This window comes from Gorilla gorilla, chromosome Y (genome assembly GCF_029281585.2).
Source record: "Gorilla gorilla gorilla isolate KB3781 chromosome Y, NHGRI_mGorGor1-v2.1_pri, whole genome shotgun sequence".
In the NCBI taxonomy this organism is placed as follows: Eukaryota; Metazoa; Chordata; class Mammalia; order Primates; family Hominidae; genus Gorilla; species Gorilla gorilla.
Genome location: NC_073248.2, coordinates 34,007,233 through 34,023,085, shown reverse-complemented (window position 1 = coordinate 34,023,085; position 15,853 = coordinate 34,007,233). Strand labels below are relative to the sequence as shown.

The following is a 15,853-nucleotide window of genomic DNA, read 5'->3' as shown; positions in this document are numbered from 1 at the left end:
GTATATGCGTATTAGCTCTCAGTGGCTTCTACTGTTGTTTAAGTTTTGTATTTCTCATGAAGCTTCTGTCTGGTTTTTCTATCCATTAATTAAAATGAGGTATTGAAGTGTCCAACTGTGACTATAGAACTGTGGGTTTATCCTTTCAATTCTGTTAATTATTTCAGCTTTACTGAGGTTATAAAAATTGTGCATGTGATGCGTTTATATGCACATTCTGAAATGATTACCAAAATGAAGTCAATGAACATGTTAATTACCTCACAGAATAGTTACCTTTTCGTGTGCATGTGTGGGATAAGAAAACTTAACTCTATCCCCTGTGACTGCAGAGTAGCCATTCCAGCTGCTCCAGGCTCTGGCAGAGGAAGACCGGGGCAAGTGGCACCACGAGGGGGGTCCTCAGGCCTGGCGCGCATGCATTCCAGAGGCCACCCAGACCATGCTCCGCCGCCTGGGCGCCCAAGCTGCAGTAGCCCTCTGTGTGCAAGCAGCAGCTGCCTGGCAACCTCCGAGCCCGCTCGCGCTCCCAGCATCGCAGAAACCAGGGCCAGGTGTCCCAGTAGCTGCGCCAAGCCAGGCATTCTACCCGGCGGCGGCGGCGGCGGCTGCTCAGGAGCGAGAATTGAGAACCCACCGCTCAACCCCACACGGGGTGACTGCAAGTGCCCATGCCAGCGGCCCCGATCTCCCTCAGATAGAGGACTGGGCGGGAGGCGCTGCCTGGGGGCCCTCAGGCTGGGCGCGCTGGCCATCCAGTGGCCGACCAGGCCATGCACCTCCAGCCCGCCTGGGTACCCAAGCTGCAGCCGTCTTCTGTGTGCAGGCAGCAGCCTCCGGGCAATTCCCGAGCCCTACCGCACTCCCTACATCTGGGAACCAGGGCCAGATGTCCCTGTGGCTGCGGCCAAGCCAGGCGGTCTGCCCTGCAGCAGCTGCACGGGGGCGGGAACCGGCCCTCAGCCCCAACCCCTGTGGCTGCAGAGGGCCTCTGGCTAGAGGTCTGGAGCTCTGACAGAAGAGGAGCCAGGCAGGGTCAGGGTCTGGCGGGCTCTCAGGCCAGGGGCACCCGCGATACAGAGGCCGCCGAGGCCATGCTCCACCACCTGGGCGCCCAGCTACAGGTGCTGGGCAACTCCCAAGCTGGCTGGCGCGCCCAGCCTCTTAGAACCGGGGCTAGATGTCGCCGTGGCTGCGGTCAAGCCAGGCGGTCTGCCCGGCGGCGGCTACACCGGGGCAGGAACCGACCCTCAGCCCCATCCCCGCGGATGACCCCTGGAGCGGCCCCGATCTCTCTTCGGAGGAGAAGAGGGGCGGGAGTCACGGCCACACGGCAAGGGATGCGCCCCTGCGATTCCGGAACATCCCGCGCCAGCCCAGGAGAACCCGCAAGCCAGCGGCGCCTGAGCCCGAGCTGCAGCCGCCTCTGCGGGCCACGCGAGCTCGAGGGCGCCTTCCGGAGTCCGGTCTGGCGCTGAGCTGTAGGCGCCCGCCTAACCGCTTTACTGGGCTCACTGTCTGAGAGGTCGGAGGCTGCGAGTGTCGCTGCTGAAGGCTGTGGTGGACCGGGCTGGATCGCGGATTCTGAGCTACATTGCGGATTTGGGGCAGGATCGCGGGTTTGGGGGTGCATCTCGGATTTAGGGGTGGATCGCCAGGTGGGAAGGGGGATCTCGGATTTTGAGCTGGGTGGGGGTGGAAAGGCACCTAGGAGCTGCGGCGTCTCAGGAGCGGGTGGTGGGTGTCTGAGAAGTCGCCACCATGAGGAAGCTCTTCAGTTTAGGGAGACGCCTGGGCCAGGCGCTCCTGAGCTCCATGGACCAAGAGTATGCGGGTTGGGGGTACCACATTCGGGACTGGGAACTGCGGAAGATCCACAGGGCGGCCATCAAGGGTGACGCCGCAAAGGTGAAGCGCTGCCTGACGCGCAGGTTCCGGGACTTGGACGCCCGCGACAGAAAAGACAGGTAGTGGGGGCTCAGCCCTCTGTGGGAGGGGGCCCCCACGCCCAGTTTCCCCGCACCGCCTGAGGCGGGGTCGTTGGAGGTCGCTGGGACCTGCAGAGCCAAATGGAGCCTCAGCTGCTTTCCATCACTGGCAATTTCCCGCCTGTAGCGTTTGGTGGATAATTGGAGTGATTTAACTCACAAAGTTAAGCATATCCACGTTTAAAACATGGAGCCATATACATGATAGGGAGGTGCCTAATGAGAACTCATTCCCATGTCAAAAATACCATGAGCCATTTTCAGCAGGCGAAGAGTTCTCAGATAAAACCCTGTGTCGGTTTTACATCCGCATCCACCTAGGTAGATAGGTTCCTTACTGGGGCTTCTTAGACGGACACTTGGAAGTAGGAGGTGGGTTCCTTGAATGAGAAGACTCAGTTTTCTCAAAATGTGAGCTCTTAATATGTTTATCAGTTTTACATAAACCGAATGAAAATATCAAGGTTTTATCATTTTTGCATGACACTTGCTGTCTTTCTTACCATTATGATGACATTTAAAAATGTTTATAATGGAGTGAAAAAAGACTTGCTCCTCTAGATATCAAAATGTGCTATTAATTCCCACAATTAATTATTTACTAATAGCTAAAAACATATATAAATAAATGGAACAGAATAGGAAATCCAAAAACACTGAAATATGTGTAAGATATATACATAGGGATTGATAATGGTAACATTTCAGATGAGTAGGAAAGGATGAGTTATTAATAAAATGCCTGCTATGTGAAGAAAACTAATGAAATTTTATGTCACAAAAATGAGTTCCTGATGGAATACAGAGTGAAATTTTTTACATATGCAAAATGAGAAAAGTACCAGAAGAAAACTCAAAGACTTATTTATACAGGTACATTTTACATTAACAGAGGCCTTCCTAAGAATGACCTCACAAGCAGGCATTCTGAAGGTTGATTTAGCAAACTAAAAATTAAAATCCCCTGTGTATCAGAAAAAAATTAACAAAAGATAACACACTTGAAAAATATTTACTATATATATTTTTACTAATATATAAAAATATATATTCAGATGAAAAGTGTATCTTCATCCTACAGGGAATTTATTCTTATATATAATATATATATATATATTACTGATTATATGTATAACAGATTTTATATATTACTAACATAATGTTATATGTATCAGTGATATATATATATATATACAGATAAAAAGCCCATCTTTATTTACAGGGAATTCTTTCCAATCAAATCCACAAGAAAAGAACTCTAAAAGTGAGCAAAGTACTTTTTGCAGATCCACAGGTTACTTATGTACATAGGAAAAAATCTTTAGTGTTTCTCATAAGAGAATTTAAGTTAAAAGAGGAATGAGACTGTTTTCTATCCACAGTGTTTGTGAGAATAAAGAGCAGTGGCACTTACACTGCTGCTTGAAGTTTAAGTTGCTGATGACTTTTCAAGTGGATAATTTGGAAATAATTACCACATTTTAAAAATGTATATGCGCTTTACCCATCAATTCCATTGTATCAAAATACCTTCAGAAAATAGAGATATGGACTTTTTTTCCCAGCATTTATGTTAACAAGAACCCATAGAATGGATATGTGGCCATTGAAGGTGGCAACAGGTGGAGAAGTATGTTGATATGTGAAGATGCATTTTGTTACAGCCAGTGAGGAAAAACAAATCAGTTTGCTTGCACATACACACAAACTTACTATGGTCTTGTGTTAGGCAGAACTATGTACAAAATAGGATAAAATTTGTAACTTCTGAGAATTTGTATTTTAGTTTTTTGTTCCTTTTTCTTACCTTTGATTTCTGAAGTGAGCATTTATAAAATTTCTAGTAAAAATTTATTATTAATGGAATAAATTTTGGGAAGAGAGAAATGTGAATCTTGTACAGATGAAAATAATTTCTCACTATTTTTTATCATTATTGTGAGGGTTTTATCTTGTTTGAACTTTTAGCTTCTTCAGAAGTAAAAAGGGAATCTTTTTTATCTGTGCTTGCAGATTTTATGTATATACTTTATTATGTATATATATGTTTTTCTTATGTATAGATTCATTACATATAGGCAAACAATGAGATTAATCATTTCATTACAGTTGTCTTATCAAAATAACAAATAGCAAATATTATTACTATCACAAAAATATTGGTTTATACAAGTTGTATTTGAAAATATTGAGCTCCCCAACTGTTTCTACCAGTCCATTTATTCATCAAACATAACCTTAATATGTTATGTAGCAGACATTTTGCACTATCTCTCAGGACCCTTCCATACTTAAAAACTTTGTTTACCTGTTCTGCCTGAGCAAGATGAGAGATTTAAAATGGGAATAGTAGGACTTAATCTCATTGAAGCTTTTTCTCCCGCCTTTCAATCAAAAGCATTTCTGAAGGTAGAAAACAATAAGAGATAACCTTTAACTGCCCTTTTGAAAGTTTATCAGTCTTAAATACTAATATTAATCATTAGAAAGTCTGATGTGCATATATTCTGTAAATCTAGGTGTTGACTAAAATGAGCCATACCTATTCATCTCAATCATGAGTTTCCTTCAGCTTCACGTTTCTTTTTTTTTGTTTTGTTTTGTTTTTGTTGTTGTTGTTGTTGTTTTCGTTTTGTGACAAAGTCTCACTCTGTCGCCTAGGCTGGAGTGCAGTGGCGTGATCTCAGCTCACTGCAACGTCTGCTGCCAAAGTTCAAGCGATTATCCTGTCTCAGCCTCCCGAGTAGCTGGGATTACAGGTGCCTGCCACTGCACCCAGATAATTTTTGTAGTTTTAGTAGAGACAGAGTTTCACTATGTTGGCCAGGCTGGTCTTGAACTCCTGACCTGGAGATCCACCCGCCTTGGCCTCCCAAAGTGCTGGGATTACAGGCATGAACCACCGCACCCGACCAGCTTCACATTTTTAAAAATCAAAGTAAGAAGTAATTTGTTTAAAATATATGTTGTTATTTTAGTGCTCTTTCCCCATGGTACTTTTAGGAATTAAAATGTATTTAAGTGTCAGTTAGATGCCTACAACTGCCCTAGACCTGCTGTGTATACAGTATTCTACTTAATGTAAGGCCTCATGGATTGTATGATACACTAGTATTTTCTATATTAGTAAGATGATTTTTGAATGCTACCAATTATAGTTATAAAAAATAACGAATTATAAATACCGCTCCAATATGAGATATGCTAAAATGTGACCCAATCTTTAAATCATCCTGCAAAATAGCAATAATTGTATCATTTTACTTAATTAAAATGTTTTTGTTAAAGAGTAGTAATAATAACATCTGGCTGTGTGCGTGGCTCACACCTGTTGTTCCAGAACTTTGGAAGGGTGAGGTGGGAAGTTCCCATGATGCTAGGAGGTTGAGACCAGCCTGGGCAACAAGGTGACATTCCTACTCTACAAAAAATTTTTAAAAATTAGCTGATCATGTTGGTGCACTCCTGTGGTCCCAGCTATTCAGGAGGCTGGGGCAGGAGGATTGCTTGAGTCTATGAGTGCCAGGCTGCAGTGAGGCATAAATAAACCATTGCACTCCAGCCTGGGCAACAGAGTAAGACCCTGTCTCAACAAACAAAAGTCTAACAGTGATTGAGTTGTTGCTTATTCTGGAAACAGTTCTAAATGCTTTACATAGATTTTCATTTAAACATCACAGTGGTGTCCTGTGAGCCAGCTGCTGTTGTCATCTTTATTAATGAGGAAATTCAGGCACAGAAAGGCTAAGCAATAGCTGACCGAGTTCAAAGTAGAACTCAAGCCCTAGTTGAGCTGAATCCAAACACCAAGCTCATTCTATCCAAATAGGCTGCTGTTTCATTATGGTAGGGAGCAGTAAGAGCTAATAAATATTGTACTTTCTTCAAAAGAAAATTATTTGTTTTGAAGGCAGAGGAATAACATGCCATTCAATGTTTACAATGACATGAACCATTGTAGGTTTTGACATAATGCACTACATTTCCTGAAAACTCCTCTCACTCTCCTAGGACTGTTCTACATTTCGCCTGTGCCCATGGCCGTGTGTAAGTGGTCACTCTCTTGCTGGACAGAAGATGCCAGATCGACATCTGTGATAGACTAAACAGGACACCTTTAATGAAGGTATATAGTAGCCAACTCTTTCAGCATGAAATGGATTTGATTTAAATACATAGAATTAAAATGAATTTGTCTCATTTAAATATAGCTAGTTGGTGAAACCTGTGGAATATGTATTTTGAATTCTTAGAATTTATAGTCTAGTTTTTTTATCTAACACTGATAGGCTGTACACTGCCAGGAAGAGGCTTGTGCCATTATTCTCCTGGAACGTGGCGCCAATCCAAACATTAAGGATATCTACGGCAACACTGCTCTCCATTATGCTGTGTATAATGAGGGGACTTCACTGGCAGAAAAACTGCTTTCCCACCATGCAAATATTGAAGCACTAAACAAGGTACAGATCAATCAACTTTCTTTTCAAAATGTTTGTTTTAATATTGACATAGGTAAGAGTCAATTTTTAATATTTGGAACTCAAGTATTCCTGAATGAAAATGTTTTGAAATAACTTAATTGTCTAAAATTTTACTTTAAATATTGATACTTTTGAAGAAGCATTAGAGGGCACAGGTATTTTAGTGCACTTATGGGAAGTATTTGTGAATTTGTTAAGGTAAAACTTCTTCTTTTCAAGTATTCGTTTCCTACCCCAGGTGTATTTTTTTTCTAATTAGTGTAAAAACATCACAGGAAAAAAATTGCCCTGGAAATAGGCTTTATCTTAAAACTCAGAACTAAAGCAACTTAACAATAAATGGAACTCTTGCTTCTGCTGATGGTTTTCTAACAAAATGGATGTATCTTTCATGGACAAGGTTTAAGAGGGAAAAATAGGAAGGGAAAAGGAGAGCAATCAAAAACATGCAAGTCACTTGGAAATTAGGTAATGAGGGAAAATGCCAAGAAGAGATTTTGTTTTTTAGTTTGTTGTTTTTCCAGTTTATGTATTGAGACAAAGCACTGTTCAGCTTTGGGGTAATCATTTTTGGTTTGGTAAAAAGAGTGACCAAAACTTGCCTAAAGATTATTTTTTAAAGGACTCTGAGGAAACCAGATTGGCAGTGAATATACGGTGATGAAGTGAGAAACACTTCAGCAAAGGGTGGAACAAATTAATAACTGACTTATTACCCATTCCGGCAAAAACAGCCACTTAGCTAAGAGTCTAAACTCTCCTTTCAAATCTAGAATATCTTGGTGGGAAGGTGGGAGATAAGCAGCTTATAAATAGCAAAATCAACTGGGATTTTGAGTTTACTTGTCCCTGTTATACCCACACCCAGGAAAATTAACTGGAATTTTAATACATAACTCTATCTCATACTCCTCTCTGGCCACATCCCAAGCTGATAAAGGATATTGGCCATGTGGGTGAGAGATGAAACTGAAGTGATTGTCTGCTGCAGTAATTCTCAGCTAGAATTGTGGATTACAATGACCTGGGGAAATTTTGTTAAAAGTCTACAAGTGTAGGCTTTCCCCTGAGGATTTTGATGTAATAGATCTAATAAGTTCTGAACACGTATGGTTAAAAATATTTTCTTGAAGCCATGCACAGTGGCATGTTCCTGTAGTCCCAGCTACTCAGGAGGCTGAGGTGGGAGGATTGCTTGAGCCTAGGAGTTTGAGTCCAGCCTGAGGTGGGCAGGTCACGAGGTCAGGAGATGGAGACCATCCTGGCTAACACGGTGAAACCCTGTCTCTACTAAAAATACATAGTAAGACTCTTGTCTCTTACCACAACAAAAGAAAAAAAAATGCCTCAGTGTTCGAATACACTCCTGATTAAGAAGCACAGAATAGATAAGTGCAGGATATAAACTCCCGTATCTCAAAGACAGAAGAAATCTCTAAAAGAGTTGGCATTTGATAGGTGCTACTTTCTTCAAAGTTCTCTTTTCTAATAACATTAAACTGACTTATCTGTCTTTCTCTATGTTTGTGACTGGGAAGTGAAAGGAAATATCATTGGCAATATTGCTTAGCTTACAGAATAACCACCTTTTGCTTCCCACCATGAATCATTCACTGCCATTGAGAAAGTCTTTAGCAATTTACTCGCTGTTAATCTTTCAATAAATACAGGCTGACCCTTTCACAATTTCATGTTCCTTTGTCACCATTCAAGTGATTATGTGTCAACAAATGTTCATTACAAGTGAGATTTTCTCAGTTAAATCAGTAGCAAATCTCGAACCTTTTTTTTTCAGTTGCAGTTGTATTAGGGGCTATCTCAGTATGTCTATTAAGTTTATAGAGCTTTGGCATTATCAGGATGTAGGTTTTAAACACTGAAATCCTTGAAGTCAGTGAGAATACAATAGGAATTCTTTTAATAATTTAGTTTCAGCATTCTTATGAACTAATTGTCTATTTGGTTAACAATCTGGGAAAATTATATGCACATAGATTGCAAATGAATAAATGTTGGGAAGATTCTTGAGGTGGGTATTATGAGTGTTAACAGCAATTTTTATTATGTATATATCAGGGCCTGAGTTTTTTTATTAAACACATGATACCAGACAAAGAAAAAGTTCCACATGCATATACTTGGTTTATACACAATTAATTAGCAACACAATCATAGCAAATATAAAAACACAAGAGCTACAGTCTAAATGTGGCGTATAGATTTGTTCTTTGCCTCTTTGAATTGAGTCGACATGTAAACTTTAGTGGACTCATGCAGAAGTCTGGACCTCAGGCTTAAGAAACGAATCTGGTATTCCCTGAACCACATCACTGCTTGGTCTGCTGCGCAGAGGTTGCCCTGTGTAGGAGGCACATATTCTCCAGTTTGCTACTGTGCCCAGCTGAGTACTTCACTTACTTAGGTAACCTCCTTCATCCTTATAAGTATTTGAGTTTACAACTCCTTTTCTATAGTATATTTTCATAAAGATTTCAAGGTTTTCAAAACAGCATATATTGGTTCATAATATATAGTCTATAGTTTATATAAATCCCTCAATTATAGAGTTGAATTTTAGAATTCAGAAGTTTTTTTAACTCTTTTTTTATATCTATACCACAAATAGTCATCTGCTCATAAGAATGCCTAGAAGCCCTTTTAGGTTATTCCTGCTGAGAAGTGGATAGATTATGAATATTGCAGACATTGTATCTTTCTTCTCACCAATGTCCCTTAAAAATGCAAGTGACTGTCAGATGCGATGGCTCATGCCTGTAATCCCAGCACTTTAGGAGGCCGAGGCAGGCAGATCATTAGGTCAGGAGATGGAGACCATCCTGGCTAACACGGTGAAACCCTAACTCTACTAAAAATACAAAAAAATAGCCAGGTGTGGTGGCAGGTGCCTTTAGTTCCAGCTACTTGGGAGGCTGAGGCAGGAGAATGGCATGAACTCGGGTGGTGGAGCTTGCAGTGAGTGGAGATCATGCCACTGCACTCCAGCCTGGGCAGCAGTGTGAGACCCCATTTCAAAAAAGAAAAAAAATGCAAGTGACTTATTGGCTCTTATTATGCTAGAAATAAGCCCTATACATCAGTATTAGAACTTTTTTTTTGATAAGCCATTGTATTTTTATTTCTGACTTATATTTTGCCTAAAGTAAAAAAAAAAAAAAAGGTTAAATAGCAATTTAAATGGAAATCAATGCAAATGGATTTAAAAAGTAAAGTTGCATTAGCATCCCTGGATTATCATTATAATTGAGAATAGAATTTGTTACTGAGCTTTGCTTTTTAATATTTATTTTCAAAAAATTTTAGCCTGTCTGTCTTACACAGAACATACTGAGCATTCTAATAGTTAAGATAAAAATCTATCCTCTTGCATTAGGAGAAATCCCATGGAGTATTTAATAATAAGGAAAATAAGTGCATTTGAAGCTAATCTCTCTTAATTCATAGCTCATTTCCTTAGTGGCCCCTTTGGATCAGGAGTGCCTGACATTGGCATCCTGAGACCATTGATAGACATAAATCAAGCAAGTTTGTGCCACCCAGAGGAAACCTCCACTTGTATTGGGAAGCTCTGTCAACTGTATCCCTGAAACTCTAGTTCCTAAAATGTTAATGTTTGCCACAAAAAGTATTGTCAAATTGAGATTAGGCAAAGTTCAAGGGATTTCTAGATGGTTGGCCATGTAATATAGTTTTATAATACTTCTCAAATGCAGATGATCATGGAATCGTTTTGTTGGGGTACAGTTTTTCTGGTAAAACAACTATTCTTTGAAATATAGTTTAAGAAACACTGCTCTAGAGATAATCATTTAGATGATTAATTTATTTTAAAAACTTAAAGCATTCACTACTATGTCTTAGGTTTTAAGGTTATAGAGAAAAAAGATACAGCCCTTGCCCTCAAGAATCTCTTGGTTTCAGTGTGAAACAATGAAATAATTACAATGTACTGTGCTAAATGCTGAGATAGAAGCAAGGATTTTGGGGACTGGTAAATAAAGTGAGTTTTGGAGATGACCAAAGTTAATGTGGGGAGGCAGAGGAGGGGTGTTTCAAGGCAGTGTGTGGGAAAGCACAGAGGAGTGAAAGTGAAAGGGATGGGACTGCTTTGCATTTACTTTCTCTCTATATTGCATGTTTAAGTTCATAGCATCTTATAGAAGATTTTTAGTTCAGTGGAAGAAATATGTAATTTTGTGAATTATAAATTGTTTTTGCCTTCTTACAGGAGGGAAACACTCCACTTTTGTTTGCTGTAAATTCCAGGAGACAGCATATGGTGGAATTTTTGTTGAAGAACCAGGCAAATATACATGCCATTGACAATTTCAAAAGGTGCAATAGTTTTTGTCTTTTGTTTTCTTTTTTCCTAAAAACCTGAGTGTTCTAGAGTCGTAACAGTCACTCAAGTCAGAAATGTTAATAAGATTAAACTTATAATTATTGGCATATAGTAAAAAATAACACGAATAATTAGTTAGGTAGGAAAGCAGTTATTTGGACTGAGCAACATAAAAAACAGTATGTAGTAGGATTCATCTTCTCTTATAGACTGTTATTTATAATTTGATATTTTTGGTCTTGTAATCTTATATTAGCTAAAGGGGTTTTGTATTTTATTAATTTTAAGAAGTGTAGACTTTAACTTTCAGTTTACAACTACTGCTATTACCATTATCATTATTATTATTATTATTATTATTATTATTATTATTATTATTATTATAGTTGTTGCTGTTGTTGATGTTGCTGTTTTTTTCAGCCTGCAGATAGCTCTTACTTATTTGATCCCTAGCTGACTTTGAATTACCATATATCAGACTAGGAAAGCAATGGGAAAATCTTCACCTATATCTTTGCCCACTTTAGATAAGTGACCTCAGCACAGTTTCTTGGCCATCAAAGGACTAAAAATTAGCAATTTGTATTATGTCATATCCCAATGGGACACGAAGATTGCTTGTTGTCCCTGCCTTTTAGCCTTGATGGTAATTTAACAAGATGAACACTTGAGCACCCAAGATGCTTATACACATAAGCTAGTACATGTAAATGGTTATTATGTCTATCCTGACAGGCAAGATATGAAGTTGGTAAAGTGTATCCAATTTGCTAATTAAATATCTTTATCAAAGTTCTTGAGTGCTGTTATTTCTTTATTATTTTAGAACAGCCCTCATACTTGCAGTACAGCATAACTTGTCAAGTATCGTCAGCCTCCTCCTTCAACAAAATATACACATCTCTTCTCAAGACATGTTTGGCCAAACTGCTGAGGATTATGCTGTTTGTTGTGATTTGAGAAGCTATGTGCTTATATTAAAAGACAGGTTAATACTAGATTAAGGTTTAAAATAATTATAACTATTGCATCTTATACATTAGGTGACAGTTCATAGTTTGGTTGAGGTAGTTTGGAATGGCAACAAGTTAGTCCACTTTTTAGCCAGAAATCACACAGAAAGCTAGACTAGTTAGAAGTAGCAATGAGTGCAAGATTCTTTCCGGACTTTTAAAGACCTTTGTCGCTAGGAATCTCAGTGTTGTTCATTTTATTCCAAGTATAACTCTTATATGTGAGATAGAAATAATGTCACGTCTTTTACTTTTTCTTTCTTTCTTCCTTTTTTTTTTTTTTTTTTTTTGAGACAAGTTCTCACTATGTTGCTCATGTTCCTGAGCTCAAGTGACTCTCCTGCCTCGGCCTCGCAAACTGCTAGCCACCATGCCTGGCCTGACTTTTCTAATTAGTTATTGGGTCTTGAAATGTCCACTTTAGCAGAAAATCTTGTATTATCCCCTGGGGCTACCTCCTATGCCTTCCTCCTTTGAATTTTTCAGAAAGATAAGGGGTTCCCTAAGCCCAAGGAAGACAAACTTACTTTACAAGTCAGAAGAATCATTCTAGTCATTGATTCACTTGCTGTATTGCTGCCATTGTAACTGGTACTGCAATCTGGTAATGATTGACTTTTGCCACCAGGATGTCCTTAATGATTCAGATCCCTCACTCTTCATGGTGACTCATACACAGAGTCCACAGCTACAGTGTTTTGTTTTGTTTTGTTTTGTTTTTTTGAGTTGGAGTCTTGCTCAGTCGCCCAGGCTGGAGTGCAGTGGCACAATCTTGGCTCACTGCAAGCTCCCCCTCCTGGGTTCACGCTATTCTCCTGCCTCAGCCTCCCGAGTAACTGGGACTACAGGCGCCTGCCACCATCCCTGTCTAATTGTTTTTGTATTTTTAGTAGAGACAGGGTTTCACCATGTTAGCCAGGATGGTCTCGATCTCCTGACCTTGTGATCCACCCGCCTCGGCCTCCTAAAGTGCTGTGATTACAGGCATGAGCCACCGCACCTGGCCCACAGCTACAGTGTTTTTTAGTTCATGTACATAGGCTTAGCCATTGTTCCCAGCGACCTGCTCTGGCAGTGAGGCCTCCTGGCTCTTCCCACACACATAGTGAGTAAATTGACCTTCCCCCAACACTAAAAATCTTATTTGTAGCCCACCTTTTGGCTAGGCTTAGCCTATACCTTCATGATATATTATCCTTTGAGACCAATGTCCATTTTTTCTCTAGCAAATATTAGTTGGGATTGTACTCAACAGTTAGGGATGTTCAAATAATGTTGCAGGAAGAGAACAGAGGTCCCTTTGCCTTTTGTTATCACATCTGTACCTTGAGGCTTTTTTCTGACATGTGTACATTATCCTTCAATAGAGTAAGGGGGACCAACTTGGAGTTGGCCCCTCAAGTAATGTGTTTCCATAATAATGAAAATTCTTGTATTTATATGAGATTATATTACATATAGAATATATAATCTATATATTATATAATTATTATATAATATATAATTATATTATTTTTATATTCGTATTTTTATATTTTTATATTTATATTTTATATTTTACATTTTTGTATTTTATATTTATATTATAAATATATATAATTATTATATAATTATTATAGATTATATAATGTATGTATATTATATAATCTTATGTTATAATGAAATCATTATAAAAGTATTCATGTAAGGTGATCTGTGAAATGAGAACAGAGCTGAGTAGCACGCAGGATGTTACAAGCAAATATGTTGTTAGTACATGACTTGGAAATGAGGAAACATCAACTTGCATCTCTTTCATGGAACTGAAAAACAATACAAGCAGGGCTTTGTCTTGTATGTCAGTTGGCGAGGACCAGAAAGATGCAGCCTCTAACACAGACCTGCTGGCTCTGAGTTTGAGGAGGTAGAGAAGGAATGGTAGTTGTCTCAGCCAGGTTTTGACACCTATTAGTTTTCTGCCCTTGGTGTGATTGATGAGCTCCGTAATAGGGGACAATTAGAGTATATGTTTTAATGAGATAATAGATTTGTATATAAATTTAGTTACAAGTTATGAACTAGCTAAAATGCTCTGAACTACAAGCCACAATGAATAGAACTAATAACCAGAATTAGCACTTAATAACATTATCTGAAAACTGTGACATTCAAATATTAGCAACTATGGAAAAACACTCATGAGGTTTTATTTGAGATTCCAAAATGGTTTCAGCAATGCAGTTCAAGAATAAATTTTTCCATTGCTTTACTATTTCTCTGAACATTTAAACATGTTTTTTAATTGCATCCTCCTAATGACCTAGTGACGTCAAGTAGTAAAACCTTTATTTTTTAGAAGAAGCCATGGAGGCTAAGAGAAGCAACTGGTCTGAAAACAAAATACCTGTTGGTTACAGAGCGAGGACTTACTGTGAATGCAGGACAGTTTCCAGGCTGTTAAGCTAACTAGAATTAATTTACTGAGCTGTGCTTTTCTCAGTTTATGAGTACTTCCTGTTTTTCTTGTTTAATTAGAAGCTTAATAAGTTTATAGAGCTTAAAATTTTAAAGTATATTGGACATTAGATTTCTGATATTAGCTCTGATATTGTCTGAAATGCTTTAAGGATTTAATCTGTTTGGTAAATATTTTTCATATCACTATTAAAATACTAATTTTATTACAGTTATTATGAATAGCATCCAACAACAAATTTTGGAACATAAAAATAAGATACTTAAAAATCATCTTCGAAATGACAATCAAGGTAAGACTTCTGATAGTAAATTTCTCATTTCCCATGGTGATCTTACTGATTTTAAAAAGCAAAATTACAGGCCAGACATGGTGGCTCACACCTGTAATCCCAGAACTTTGGGAGGCTGAGGTGGGTGGATCACCTGAGGTCAGGATTTTGAGACCAGCCTGGCTAACATGGTGAAACTCCATGTCTACTAAAAATACAAAAATTAGCTGGGCATCATGGCAGGCGCCTGTAATCCCAGCTACTTGGGAGGCTGAGGCAGGAGAATCACTTGAACCCAGGAAGTGGAGGTTGCAGTGAGCTGAGATTGCACCACTGCACTCCAGCCTGGTTGGAAGAGCAAGACTCTATCTCCAAAGAAAAGAAAAAAAGTAAGATTACATATTTTTAATCATAAAAGAGCAGTTTAAAATATATGTTTATATATAAATTAATGTTTTAAATTTAATTTCTTTAGTTTAGAATTCAGAGTTATTTAAGAAGTTGTAGCTAATTCTCAATCTCAAACAGTATTGTCTGAAAAAATTCATTTACCTACTTATGATCCCTGAAATTCTACATATTTTTGTATTAATATAAATAAGAAATTAGATTAAGTTAATGTGTTGCAATTTCCTCTATAACTACGTTGTTACAAATTGGACTTGTTATGCAAATGGATCTTCTATTTAATTTTTATAGTAAATGGTTTACATTTAGTAAATAAATATTAATTCCAGTTGATTCTTGAATATTGTGGGGGTTAGGGACTCTGATCCCTGTGGAGTTGAAAATCTGAGTATAACTTTGACTCCTTCCAAACGTAACTACTAATAACCTACCATTGACTGGAAACTTTACTCATAACACGAACAGTCAGTGAGCACATATTAGTATGTGTTGCATTATTATATACTATGCTTTTAGAATAAAGTAAGCTAGAGAAATGAAGCTGTTATAAAGAAAATCATAGAAAAGATATACTTACTATTCGTAAACATAAGCGAATCCTCCCAAAAGTCTTCATCTTTATCATCTTCAGGTTGATTAGGCTGAGGAGGAAGAAAATGGTTGGTTTTGCTGTCTCTGGGTTGCAGAAGCAGAAGAAAAATCTGCATATAAGTGGACCCCTGCAGTTCAAACTCTTGTTGTTCAAGGGTCAACTGCATTACACAGGAATTTTTGTCACTAAGAAAGTAACTGTCTTTAGAACTAGGAATTCAACAATCCCTTTCTGATACCATAAACAAATGGCAATAACAACCATAAAACTGAGCTAATGTGC

The 15,853-nt window shown here is 38.7% G+C and overlaps 1 protein-coding gene and 1 pseudogene across 1 annotated transcript in view; both read left to right on the top strand.

Moving 5' to 3' along the window:
• Window positions 1–288: 288 nt before the first annotated feature.
• LOC129530343 (uncharacterized) lies at window positions 289–1,522 on the top strand (annotated as a pseudogene).
• A 239-nt stretch (window positions 1,523–1,761) lies between these two features.
• The window catches only part of LOC115935851 (ankyrin repeat domain-containing protein 18B), a 43,129-nt gene continuing 29,037 nt past the window's right edge, over window positions 1,762–15,853 (top strand). Inside the window, 6 exon segments of the mRNA XM_055377153.1 lie at window positions 1,762–1,967; window positions 6,000–6,114; window positions 6,278–6,451; window positions 10,719–10,825; window positions 11,659–11,802; window positions 14,525–14,592. Of these exon segments, the coding sequence (XP_055233128.1) occupies window positions 1,762–1,967; window positions 6,000–6,114; window positions 6,278–6,451; window positions 10,719–10,825; window positions 11,659–11,802; window positions 14,525–14,592 (814 nt within the window).